This window comes from Cibotium barometz, chromosome 55 (genome assembly GCF_041138505.1).
Source record: "Cibotium barometz isolate CiBa-2024 chromosome 55, ASM4113850v1, whole genome shotgun sequence".
In the NCBI taxonomy this organism is placed as follows: domain Eukaryota; kingdom Viridiplantae; phylum Streptophyta; class Polypodiopsida; order Cyatheales; family Cibotiaceae; genus Cibotium; species Cibotium barometz.
The window spans coordinates 40,578,240-40,590,926 of record NC_141100.1 but is presented as its reverse complement, the minus strand read 5'-3'; the positions used below and the strand labels follow the sequence as shown (position 1 = coordinate 40,590,926).

The window sequence follows — 12,687 nt, the reverse complement described above, 5'->3', positions numbered from 1 at the left end:
TTTTTTCCTTGAATCTCTAAGCACCGGTATGGCCATCCTTTTTCTTCTCTAAAGTCAAAAGGATAGCCAAATTGTGGTTTCCCTTTGTTTTGTTGCTTAAATAGAAGGGGCACCTAGTGTGTGATCAATGATTAAACAAAAGGGACAACCAATGATACGCTCTTTAAAAAAAGGGCAAGCAATATCTAGTTACTTTTTCTACTCTCTTTTTTTAAACTCCGAGAAATATTACCAACAACTGAAATACATGTTCTTAGAAGGATTAGTTCACAAAACATAGGGAAGAAATAGACCCTTGAGGATTCTCACATAAAATTATCTAACATAGAACATGAGAGTTTAACACAACTAGGGGAACTGCATTCAGAAGTCACACAATAGCACAAAAAGAGAAACAACTCTTACAGAGGGCATACTTTTATTACCATCACATTAAAAAAATGGATATCTTTAAAATCTCAAAATCCATGAAAAAGGGTTTTGAAAATAACCCAAATGTGCTGTTATCAAAATCTCAAAATCTATATTAAAAAAACCCTCGACTTATAGGCTTAAATAAAGCGAACCCAATAAAGTAACCCTAGTGGCAAAAGAAGTATTGCTATCAGTAATAATATGTTCTGGACACATTTTCTCTCATGTTTGATGTCAATTTGAAATTCTCTTTTAATTTGTAAGATGTATCTCTTAAATATTTTTTTATTTTTTTATTTTGTTATCGCTAGTTTGTTCGTCTACGTTCAGGAATTATGGGCGTTTTTTTGTGCTGATGCTTCTTGGCAGCGAAGAGCCTTAGTTTCTTGAAGACTAACCTCTTGAGGTGATGATTGTGAGGTCGATCTGTTGGTGGCGGCGGAGAACTCGCCTTCATCAACACGGAGTGATCATCATCTTCCAAACGAGCCATCATTGCACACTTTCTCATGCTCTCATTCATCATGCTCATAGAAACTTCCCAGCAACGTCCATCCGAATTTGCATTATTAATGCCTGCTGAGTGATACCCTTTTCCCACAGCTTGCCTGCCCGAACTCGTTTTGATGAGCTTCCAATTTCCGTCTGCAAACTGATCTTGTACGCTCATCCGTTTGTTCAAATTCTTCGGAGTCTCATCCTCCTCCTCCCGCCGTACCGTCGGAGCTCGTTCCTCCTCCTCCTCAACGTCTAGATTAAGTGGATCGCCAGAATCCAACTGCACAGCCCAGTTGCAAAGAGTAATTAACTTTTTCCCAGTAATAGAGGCCGCCGCTGATCCGGCGTAGGACGAGTTCTGTAAATGTGCGCGCCTGATCATGTAATTACGTAGGGCTCTTTACAAACCTTTGCTTCATTAGCTGCCTTCATCAGTAAGCTGCGGCCAGAAAGAAGAGCCTCCTCACGAGGCATATTGATATCGCGATCGACGGACTCAATTACACTCTCTGCATTTTCATCCTCGACTTGTACCGACGACGACGTGAATCCGACATGTACTGTCGACTGCAGATCATGATGATCGTGGTGGCTCATTAGTTGCTGCGCTCGTAAAGTTTGGGTGGTCCAATCTGTTCGTAGAACTACAGTAACCGTGACAAGCGCGGTTGTTGCTACAGCGGTTGTAAGGCCAATCCAGAGTCCAAGCAGCCCCATTTTGTACTTGAATCCTAGAAGAATTGCCAGGGGTATTCCTAGGACGTAAAATGAGGCGAGGTTGATGAGCGCACCCATCGCAGGTCGAGCACTTCCCCTAAGAACGCCACAGGCTACGATTTGGGGGAAGTTGCCCATTTCAATCACGGCCATGACGGGAAGCAGCTGGGCCACGCTCTGGATCACCTGCGCATCTTTGGTGAAGAAGTTGCCAAATGAAAATCGGGAGAATAGCAGCAGCCACGCAGCGCCCCCGCCGCATCCCACAGCTGTGCTCAGCGAGAGAGCCGCCACCGTGGCATGATAAGCCCGCACTGGTCTCTTCGCCCCGAGCTCATTGCCCACCCTTGTACACACGCACGAGGCCAACGCCACCTGAAGGGCACAGAGAAGGGTATCAGCGTTGAGCACGATTGCAACCGTCTCCACGGCTTCTTTTGGCTGAGGGAGCAACCCTGTGAGCAGCACCATAATCTCGTAGCACCAACCCTCCATGCACGTCATCAGGCAGCAAGGGACAGCTTGCCTCAATAGATGCCTCCACGTCGTCGACATTAATGTTGAATTACAGTCTGCAGCCGGCGGCCTGGAGCAGGCCTGCAGTTTCCAGCCCGAAGAAAGCACCACGTATAGAAGCAGCATGAACGCCAGAGCAAAGTCGGTGATACAGATGGCAAGTGCGGTGCCGGGAGCGCCCATTCCCAGCGTTATCACTAGCAGGTAGGTGAGGGGGACGTGCAGGGATATGGCGACGATAGAGCAGAGCAGAAGCGGCTTGATGATGCACTGCGAGCGTAGGAAGATTCGCAACGGAGCCAGCAGGGAGGTCGCCAGGAGGTCTGGCAATAGGTACAGCAGATACTGCTGCGCCGTTTTGGCGAGTGCGGGGCTTTGCCCCATCATCAGCAGGAGCCGCTCTGCCTTGCACCAGGCACCGGCAACGGGTACGCTCGCCGCCAGTAGCAATGCAACGCCCCGCCGCAGCGTTAGCTTCAACACCTCCCGCTGCCCCGCACCGTGCGCCTGACTGCACACCGCCTCCATACCCCCCGCCAACCCCACAAGCACAGACCATCCCGCCACATTCGCAAACGTGAGTGCCAGGGTGCCCCCGGCCAAGTGTAGCCCGCCCAGTTTCCCCAGGAACGCCGCCGATACCATGAAGCGCGCGAACCACATCATGTTCGTGGCAGCCATGGGTGCTCCCATATGACTCTGCCTGTAGACCTCCCTCCACGTCTCCCTCAGCGTCGGCCTCCTCGACCTCCCTTTGGACAAGAAATTGTGATCCCCTGCATCATACTCATGATGCAACTGCATATTTTCATCATCCCACTCCTCCTGACATGAGTCATCAATATCATGTTCCTCATCTGCCGCCTGGTACTCTAAAGCTGGCGAGTATAATGACGATGCTCGGCGTCCTAGCAGCTGATCCTGGTTCGTGGCAATAATATCATCATTACTGACTTCGCTACACGTGCGTACTTGATGCTCGGATGCAGTACACTTCTGCCCAGTATAACGTGAGCTGATCGTAGGCTCGTCCTGATCGCTTGAAGATGGAGCCCCAGCCGAAGATCCCATCGTATTCCCCAAGCCACCGTACTCGTTCTGGCGCTCTTTACCTGGCTCACACATACAAGATCGCAATATCGATTGATTGTAAGAAAAGAGCACAATGCCGATCAGAGATAAACATTGTAAGAATATAAGATTGGGTCTGGGGGCCTGCGGAATCTGCTGTACCAGGCCATAGTGCAGGATTGTACAACGGGTGGTTTGGTGGTTACAACTGTTCGTAGTGTCTTTTGAGATCATAATTGTATTATTATAAAGCATTATAGTTTTTAATATGTTCGATTACAGATTCCAACCTGCGGGCCGCCCCCTTAAATTGGAGCATGTCAAAAATATAATGCCAGAAATTTTAAACCAGGATCAAAGACCAGTTGTTGGCCATGTGCGTAGTGTTAACACATTGAGTTTTCGTGCTGTAGCTCTAGGAATGTGAGCACGACCACCTGGTCCACCGCTCTCCTTTGATAAAGGAATGAAATCCCTTGGAAAATGTTGAGACTTCCTTGCCTTAGTGCTTGATCCAATTAAGTGCCATGATGTTGAAGAACCATGCATGTGAACACCGGAAAGTTTGAAGAAAAGCGTCGTTTCTTGTTGAAGTAGCCACATGCATCCACCTTGGAATTTTCGTCTGCTGTTCGAAATCTGTGTTTTGAGGACCATCATCCGCGTTTGAGGTGGGCTTCGCAGGCATTGTTGACGGGTTTCCAGAATCACCATGATTGTACACGCGAAGAGAGGCTTAAGCGACTAGCTATGCGTGTGAACCGGCCCTCCCCTCCCTTCAGTAGCTATTGTATCTGCATGAGGAGATACTAAATTTGGTGCTCAAATTGATGGATGCATCCTAGCCCAGGCAGGTGATTATGAATTGGACTCTACCCCAATTTGCTTTGTTGAAAAATAAGTGATGAAGGGTGCAACCATTTAGTCATTAAAGGGGAGCATGTAACCTTACGAAATTATGTAAAGAGTGTCAAATTAAATGTCTCATAAATAAGTAGAAGGGCCAAATGGGTAATAAGCCATGATTGGGTTGGAAGCGGGTTGCCCCTCTCGGATTGGATTGAAACGCTATTCCTTCTCGAAGAACCCACGGATTGGTCTTTTCTCTCTTTCCTCAGACTTCTCCTTTTCTTTAGTTCGTCATTTTAGTAGTGACGCAGACTCTCGCGCTAAAGAAAAAATCAAGGCGAAAAAAAGTAAAAAAACTCAAAATATCTTAGAAAGAACCAAGAAAAAAATTGAGGAAGAGAGAAAGAAGGCTTAAAAAGGGGTTGAGAGGTAATAAACAAGTCGAACACCAAATCTTCAGGAGGGGCGAAGAAGGTAATAAATAAGTTGAACACCAAATCTTTGGGGAGTAAGAAAACCACAAAAAAATGTACCAGGGTTCCAAACTACTTTAGCAAAAAAGGGCACGAGTTGATTGGCTTTTCAGGTTCTAACTATGCGTGTTTAAGGGTTTATTTCTGAAAATTGGACCCGCAAAAAATGATGTTTATGGGTAAGAATCAACCCACGATAGCATCAGAAGATGCTTAGAACAAGTGGTCTAGTGGGTGCATACAGGTCAACAATAAGCATTACTTTAGGAGACCTTTGGACAGCTTTTGGGCCTTGTAAGGATTCCCAATTTTTAGAGATTAAGGCTAATTTTGTGCTTTCTTAAGGAGACAAGGCCAACCAAGAGGCCTACTTGGAGCCTATAATTTGAGCTTTCTAGCCCATAACTCCCCTACAAAAATAGGGTCTAATGTCATCATTCTCTCTCTTTTCTTTCTAGCAAGCTCGTAACTAGGGAGGGGGGGACAAAATGGATATTTTTTTTTTCACATTTTGCAAGTTTTATACTTTGAAGCTGACCCTAGACCCATATATATGTAAAACATTCAATTTTTAACCTTGATTTCCTCCTAAAACCCATTCTATCTCATCATTGAAAGCCTCCACCTTTTTCTCCTTCATTTAATGCCTCCACTTCCCCACCAAATCAACCAAATCAAAGATCTCTTGTCACTTTCCATATCATCAATCTAGCAACCAAGGGGGGGCCAAAAATAGTGAATTTTTTTCTCTCTTATTTTTTGAACTTTTTTGCTTTAAAAGTTATTCCAAGACCATATATATGTCAAAAAATCATTTTTTTATCTCTTTTTCTCCCCAAAATTGAACCAACTCTCTCTCTCTCTCTCTCTCTCTCTCTCTCTCTCTCTCTAATCTCAACTCCTTGGAAGGTTATGGCATGCACTCACTCTCTCTCTCTCTCTCTCTCTCTCTCTCTCTCTCTCTAATCTCAACTCCTTGGAAGGTTATGGCATGCACTCACTCCCTCTAATCTCTCTCTCTCTCTCTCTCTCTCTCTCTCTCTCTCTCTCTCTCTCTCTCTCTCTTAGTGCCTCCCTCTTCTTTTCCACTCCTTCTAAGCATGGCATTCTGTGAAATTACTAACACTAATGTGCCATTGCATCGACGCAAGGTGGATTTGCATGTGGAGGTGTTGGAAGAGTATGCAACTTCGGGCAAGGTTCATCTCACAGAATAGGAGAGAAATGTACGTGGACAAGTCTATGATTTGATGGGAATCTATACCCAATTGACCCAAGAGTGCATTACCCATCCACTTTCAAAGACTTACCATCATTTATTCAGTATGTGGGAGATGGTGAGAATGGGATGCTCGGCTATTGCAAGAGATAAGCAACAACTGACAGTGGTAGAATCTTCTACTTGTCATCACAGTTGTATATGCTCCAAGTTAACCTTGCTAGTGTACACCAAGGCCTACTTCAAGCTGGTTGCCTTTTGGATGTAAGTAGGTTTCATAACCGCAAACGCATTAGTTCTGTGCTCATTTGTAGGAAATAACTTAGCATTTTGTTTGATTTTCGTGTTTTATAGTTTCGAAGGTCTCCTTCATGCTGAAGTTAGACGAGTGCTAGATTATGAAGGGAAGAAGGCTAGAGAGAATGAGTGTCACACTCATGAACCATGCTATGGCGGTATCCTTTAAGTCTCCACCTGCTGTCACTATTGCAAAAGAGCCCGATGATGAGGAAGAGAGCACAGTTAATTTTCAAGAGCAAGGGAATGACAATGTTTCACACACTAAACCATCATTCAGTGTTCAATCAGAGAAATATACATGGTGGTTTGGGAGTATTTGAGGTTCCCAAAGGAGACACATGAGGTGCTAACATGGGTCCTTGAGAGGTTGCCTTGGGTTAGTGATGTGATAAAGTCACAAATAGGGGTGAGGAGATGGATGTTGATGGTTTAGGGAGCGTTGACATTGATAAGCATCTTGGCGGGGATCTAAAGATAATAAAGTGTATGCTGGGTTGCACTCAAGGTGCAAATACAGCTCACCCATTGCCTTGGTGCATGCATGGATTGAAACAAAAAACCAAGAAGAAATGCAGGGGGATGGCCAATGGCGAAGAGGAATGCGAGGAAACAGGAATTGCGAGGGAGAGTGGAATGGTGGTATCCTTTCATCACCTATGTTGGCACCTCCAAATAGGGACTTAAGGGATAATAGCTAGAACCCCATAATTCCTTTCCCTCTTAAGAATATTCACTTTTGTACTTTGCATGCTTTCATGCGTATGTTTGACCGCCTCTTAAAGTGTCACCTAGACTATATAGGTGTTCACTATGCCTAGTAAAACTCAACAAGATGAGGTGATTGCTAGAGTGGAGAAGATTTTGAATGACATTGGTTGCCATGGGGGCAACGTGGAGATACAAATTAACCAAAAGACCTATGGAGTTTCACATATGGTTGCTCAAAAGGTTTCAATGAGTGGAGGCAAGGCGAGAAGTTTTCTCTAGAAGCCTTTCAACAAACGAGACAAGGTTCAGAGAAATGCAGACATGCAACATGTCGAGGAAGGTGAAAATGTTCCTGCAAAGAGATAGGAGTTGTGGAAATAACTTTGTGCTTATACTACTTTGGACTTCTTGGATGCAAACATTGTTGTTTTGCATGGGCAAGTGTGGGCAAATTTTAATAAGGTAGTGCGGTTGATGAGTCAAAGCAGCACAACAAATGAAAACCACAAACAATTTCAAGCAGAGTTGCAAAGCTTCATTGAAGCTGTGGTCCGCACATGGGGTGAATTGAATATTGTGCATTACATGATAATATAATTCTTTTAAAGGTTTTGAAAAATAGATTTCTTCTTCTAATGCACTTTTCCTTAATGGTGGTTTTGTTTGGTATCTGTAGCACATCTTGTACGCTTATGGTGCATATTTCATGAACGTCTATGGCGGCTCGCTTGACATGTGGAGCACCCAAGGAATGGAGAAAAGTAATTACTGTGCAAGGGGAGTTTATTTCAAGAACACAAGACATTAAGGTGGCAGGACTTGATCAAACTATCTCAAAGAAATGTTTGATTGGTTCTTCCATTATACCTTTGAAAGAAACCTTTCAAGGGAGAGGGCTCAAATGTCCACATTGGCCTAAATTGCCAAAATGAAAAGTAAGGGTCAGAAAACAGTAGGGTGGAGGGCAGGGATAGGACTTGCATGTCATGCGGCATGGAGGGTTTCTTGATAAAGTATGGGTCCCTATAGACTTAAATGAGGCCTAGGGTTGATGTGTAGCTAATCTATAGGGATATTATATATCGAATGTAATCAAGTGTTATAAATGAGAATGTAAATGGGTCTTTTTTTCCTAATATGGAACCATGTTATCTTTCATGTTTAAAAACCTGTTTTTTTGGTGCGTGACATTTCTCTAAAAACTAGGATTCGGTGTAATGATTACGTTGGCCACTATAAATGAGCATCCTCTCTCTTTTTGTCCATTTTGTACAAGCACTTTGAGAGCACACAAGCACTCAACTCCTTATGGTCACAATCATTGCTTCTGAACTTGCACGATACTTATTCTCTATTGAGGTCCCCATCCAACCTGATGAGGATGCCCTCTTAGCCCAGGAGCTAGAAGTCAGGGATTTGTATAACCTTGTTGTGCCCAGATCGACAAATTTGTTTTTGCATGTAATATCTGCAAGGCTCAATTATCCATGCTAACGAGCGGGAATGACCCCTCCATACCACAAGCGGACTACACGAGGGCATTGCGATTTGCTAAGAACATTGCAGAGCAATGGCAATCTATGGTGCAAATTCTGTTGCGGTTTTTGGAGTGCCCCTTGGTTTCGAGGACCGTGAAGTCACATGCATCATTACCAATTTTGTTAGATTGATATACTTCCCTTGCTAGGTTTGATTGGTAGTAGCGAGGAGCTTTGTAATAAATTCAAGTATAGTTTTTTGATGACTTGAATTGTATCCCAAAGATTTACGATGCTTTATTTTACTCAAAGAAGTCGAAAGATGTTGATTTTTGAAATATGACATGCTTTGTATTCATGTTCGTGTGTTTTGATGCTTTGTGATAAGTGTCCAGAAGGGTGCGAAAATACACTATGCAAGGTGGCTGGAAAGGATATTTTTGCAGCCTTTCGGACCAATAAAAAATTTGCTCGATTTTTTCGAGTGAACGCTTATTCGAATGACGCCTCATGCAGCTCGACATGCATTTAGCATGCGTACGATTTGTTTGCACGCGTGAGTGACCTCTTAAAATTAGGGTTTTTTTAGGGTTATTGCAATGATGGCATTTTCTTGTATAAATAAAGGTCGACCGCTACTTTTGCCCATTCCTTACTAGTGAGAAAAACACACTAGAGCCTTACCACATCTCGCCGAACGTCTTTCTTGTGTCCCCACTCGCAGGAGACGCTCAGGGTACATGGCTTTCCAGGAGATACGGCAATACTAGAAGTCCGTAGAGCTTCTCATCTCCAGAGGGCACCTTTGTCTCGAATGTACAAAGAAATTTTATGGGAATACAAGATGGAATGTCAGATGCAGTCGGTTGCCCTTGAGGCCTTTTAGGAAGCCGCTGAAGCGTATCTTGTTAATCTATTTGAGGACACCAACTTGTGTGCCATCCATGCAAAGCGGGTCACCATAATGGTAAAGGATATGCAATTGGCCCGCCATATTCACAGAGAAAAGGGAAACAAAAAATGAGGAATGTTCAATGATGTATCTCAAATTTTGATATTAATGAATTTTCGATGTGTAATATATCTTCCAATTTTCAATGTGCACTATATCTTGCTATTGTCTATTTGATTTAAGCATGTATGTGCTTTCAATCACGTTTCAATAAAGGGCCAGAAGGGTGCGAGAAAGACCCCTCTGGGCCACGTGCAATGGCCATTTTTTGCACCCTTCTGGCCCACCTAGGTTTTCTAGTAAGATGTGTCAATTCTGGATAAACTCTCATCGTAAGGGCTTAGGGTGGCTCAAATGGGGTTAAGAGTAGGAAAGTCGTGATGGCCAAAGGGGTGCAAAAATGCTGTGTACGGGTCTCGTACATACCATTTTCACACCCCTTTGGCCCTCCTTTCTTGTGTGGCTCATTGTCTTGTGGTGGTAGGTGGAGCTAGGGGTGGAGGAGGAAGAGACAAACAAAGGACTATTTCGAGCAATATGAACATTTTTTCCAACAATTCGAAAAACCTTCAACGTCAAATTTTTATAGGTTTTTTCCTAAAATTTGAAGGTTTTTATCAAAATTAAAACTCGAATTCCTTAAAATCTGACGTGGTATAACTTGGCCAATGAAAATTAAATGGCACATATTTCTTCATGATGGCCAGAAGGGCGTGAAAATGCCCTATGTGGGGCCCTTGAACAGCCCTTATTCGCACCCTTCTAGCCCTCCTCTTTTCTAGATTACAAATCAATTACATGTGCTCAAATTTTATAGGTTTTTTTCTAAATTTTGAAGGTTTTTATCAAAATTAAAACTCAAATCCCTTAAAATCTGATGTAGTATAACTCAACCCAATGAAAATTAAATGTGATGGCTAGAAGGGTGTGAAAATTAAATGGCACATATTTCTTCATGATGGCTAGAAGGTTTTTATCAAAATTAAAACTCAAATCCCTTAAAATTTGATGTGGTATAACTCAACCCAATGAAAATTAAATGGCACATATTTCTTCATGATGGCTAGAAGGGTGTGAAAATGTCATCTGCGGGGCCCTCGGATAGCCCTTATTTGCACCCTTTTGGCCCTCCTCTTTTCTAGATTACAAATCAATCACATGTACTTAGAAGCCACTTTCAGCATAATATTGATATAAAAACTACATGTGGAATTTGGAAAAATTTACATCGTCTAGCAAAGGGAGTGAGCAATGAAGATGTAAAATGCAAGATTGGGGATTACTACCACATCAACAATACACTTTGCATTGTAGCATGGGGAAAGAAGAAGAATGCGGATGGTAATGTTTCATTCTTGAATTCAATAAGTTCAACAACATTTTTGTTAAAATGCGAAAGCTACAAAAGTTAATGATATTGTTTTATGGGTTGCCTTCTAGAACATTGCACGCATTAGTTCTGTGATTATTCATGGGGAACGACTGACTTAACATTTTGTTTGATTGTCGTGTTTTGAAGATTCTCTCCATGAGTCACTTACAAAGACTACACACATCTTGCGGCCATGTCGTCAAGGGAAAACACGTTTATTTCACTTGAAAACCAACGAAAATTAAATGGCACATATTTTTTCATGATGACCAGAAGGGTGCGAAAATGCCGTATATGCAGGGCCCCTAGACAGCCCTTTCTTGCACCCTTCTGGCCCTCCTCTTTTTTACATTACAAATCAATCACATTGTACTTAAAAGCAACTTTGAGCATTGTATTGATATAAAAATTTACATGTGGGATTTGGGAATACTCTTTGCAAGAGAGGTTCGCCGCTTCTTAGCTACGGGAGCTTGCTAGTTAGAATAGCAGAGTGGTAATTTCTTGTTTGGTGAGTCATGGCTACGCGACTTGGCAATTCCTAATTGGGGGCAAGCACCTTGCCTCTATAGTCGCTCCCAAAAGTGGTCATGAGACTAACAACTTTTTAACAAGGATTATAAAACTGACCGACCAGCCAATAGTGGCCATGTAGAGTTTCTTTGAGAAGGTCTTTAATGCAAAAAGGGAAAAGTTGGCATTGGGTGTGAATTCTTTGTGAATAATCACAAAGTAATTGGGTGGGAGGTGTCCGATGTAGTGGCCAAGAGTCGGATATGGTCCTATTGTAGCACGCGTTTCCCTGCCCTACATAGCATAATTGTCCATCTCTAGCATGTTCTCTTGCTTATCATCTTCGTTTGCATTAGCCTTTTTGCTCCAAGTCAATGTTGGACTTAGACTCGTCGATATTTTGTGTTGGGAATTGGTATCCAAGGCACGATTGCATGGGAGACACTTTGTTGCACTACTTGGAACTCCTCCTCGATGACATTTGCCTACTCTACATTCCTGGCTACCTCAAGAGCAATGACACCGTCTCCTCCACTGAGTCTATAAGTGGGAGGAGGTTCTCTTCCATGTTACCTATGTTAGAGTCATCCACCAATGCCTTCACCTTGAGCATGCTCAGGCACTCATCCATGCGGAGGCCACATGACTTTTCAATATCATGCAAAAAAATGAAAAGCTCCCCCCTACCACAACTCGACATCTCAGGAAGTGGGGCATAGTCATCTTCATCTTCAATTGTTGTGCCACTTCCACTGGCCTCAAAGCGGCGTGGATTTTCTTGCGAGCCCTAGCGCACCTCCTAGAAATTGTTGTACAACAATCAAGCTTTCACTTACACCTGTGTGCATTGCACTCTAAGGCTCTTCCTTGTTGTGGATGAATCCTCCAAGGCACAGTTGCGGCATTTCGACCTCTTCTCCTTCTGAAAGGAAGAAAACAAAGCAAGCTAAACATGATAGGAAGCGATGGCCAATGGCACCTCTGTTGAGCTTGCGTACTTGCTTCTTGTCAAGCTCTAGGGAGTGTCCAGATTTCATTGCCATTGCTTCAAATCTTTTGAGGCGCTTTTGGAAGGGCCTTTCGTTGTTGTACTCTAGGAGGTTGGAGGGCACCCACAATCTATCATCGTTGGCTAGAGAGAAAAAGTGCTGCTTGATGTGGGTGTCCATGTATGATAATGTGTCCACAAATAATTCTTTATGGAGGCGAAGTGTGGAGATCCAATCGATCTCGTGAGTGAACATTACATGCAAGTGTGTGGCATCAGGAAACTCGCTCTCACAGAGGAATTCCATGAAGCGTTCATAGGCAGCCATGTGCTCTGAAGCTCGAGTGTGGAGGTGCCTTGTGCTCTTGAGAATGAGTGAAAAATGACACATCAAGCCTTCAAAGTACTATTTATACAAGATAGCCGCCATTTCACACTGGACCAAAAAATATGAAAAATGTTGATTTTTTAAAAGACAAAACCACCTCTTTAAAAAACCAAAAAACATATTTTAAACACTGAAGTATCTCAGAAAATATTTTTTTTAATAAAAAACTCCGATGGAGGGATATTATAAAATTGCTCCAGTGGACACTCATAGCTTAGATTCTTTGAACCA

At 43.1% G+C, this 12,687-nt stretch overlaps 1 protein-coding gene across 1 annotated transcript; it reads right to left on the bottom strand.

Moving 5' to 3' along the window:
- Positions 1–543: 543 nt before the first annotated feature.
- LOC147607736 (protein DETOXIFICATION 48-like) lies at positions 544–3,351 on the bottom strand. Its single transcript, XM_086790633.1, has 2 exons — positions 1,321–3,351; positions 544–1,192 (listed from the first exon to the last, which is right to left on the bottom strand). The coding sequence occupies exons 1-2, from the start codon at positions 3,268–3,270 to the stop codon at positions 722–724; spliced, it is 2,421 nt and encodes an 806-aa protein (XP_086646759.1). The 5' UTR covers positions 3,271–3,351; the 3' UTR covers positions 544–721.
- Between the last annotated feature and the right edge of the window lie 9,336 nt (positions 3,352–12,687).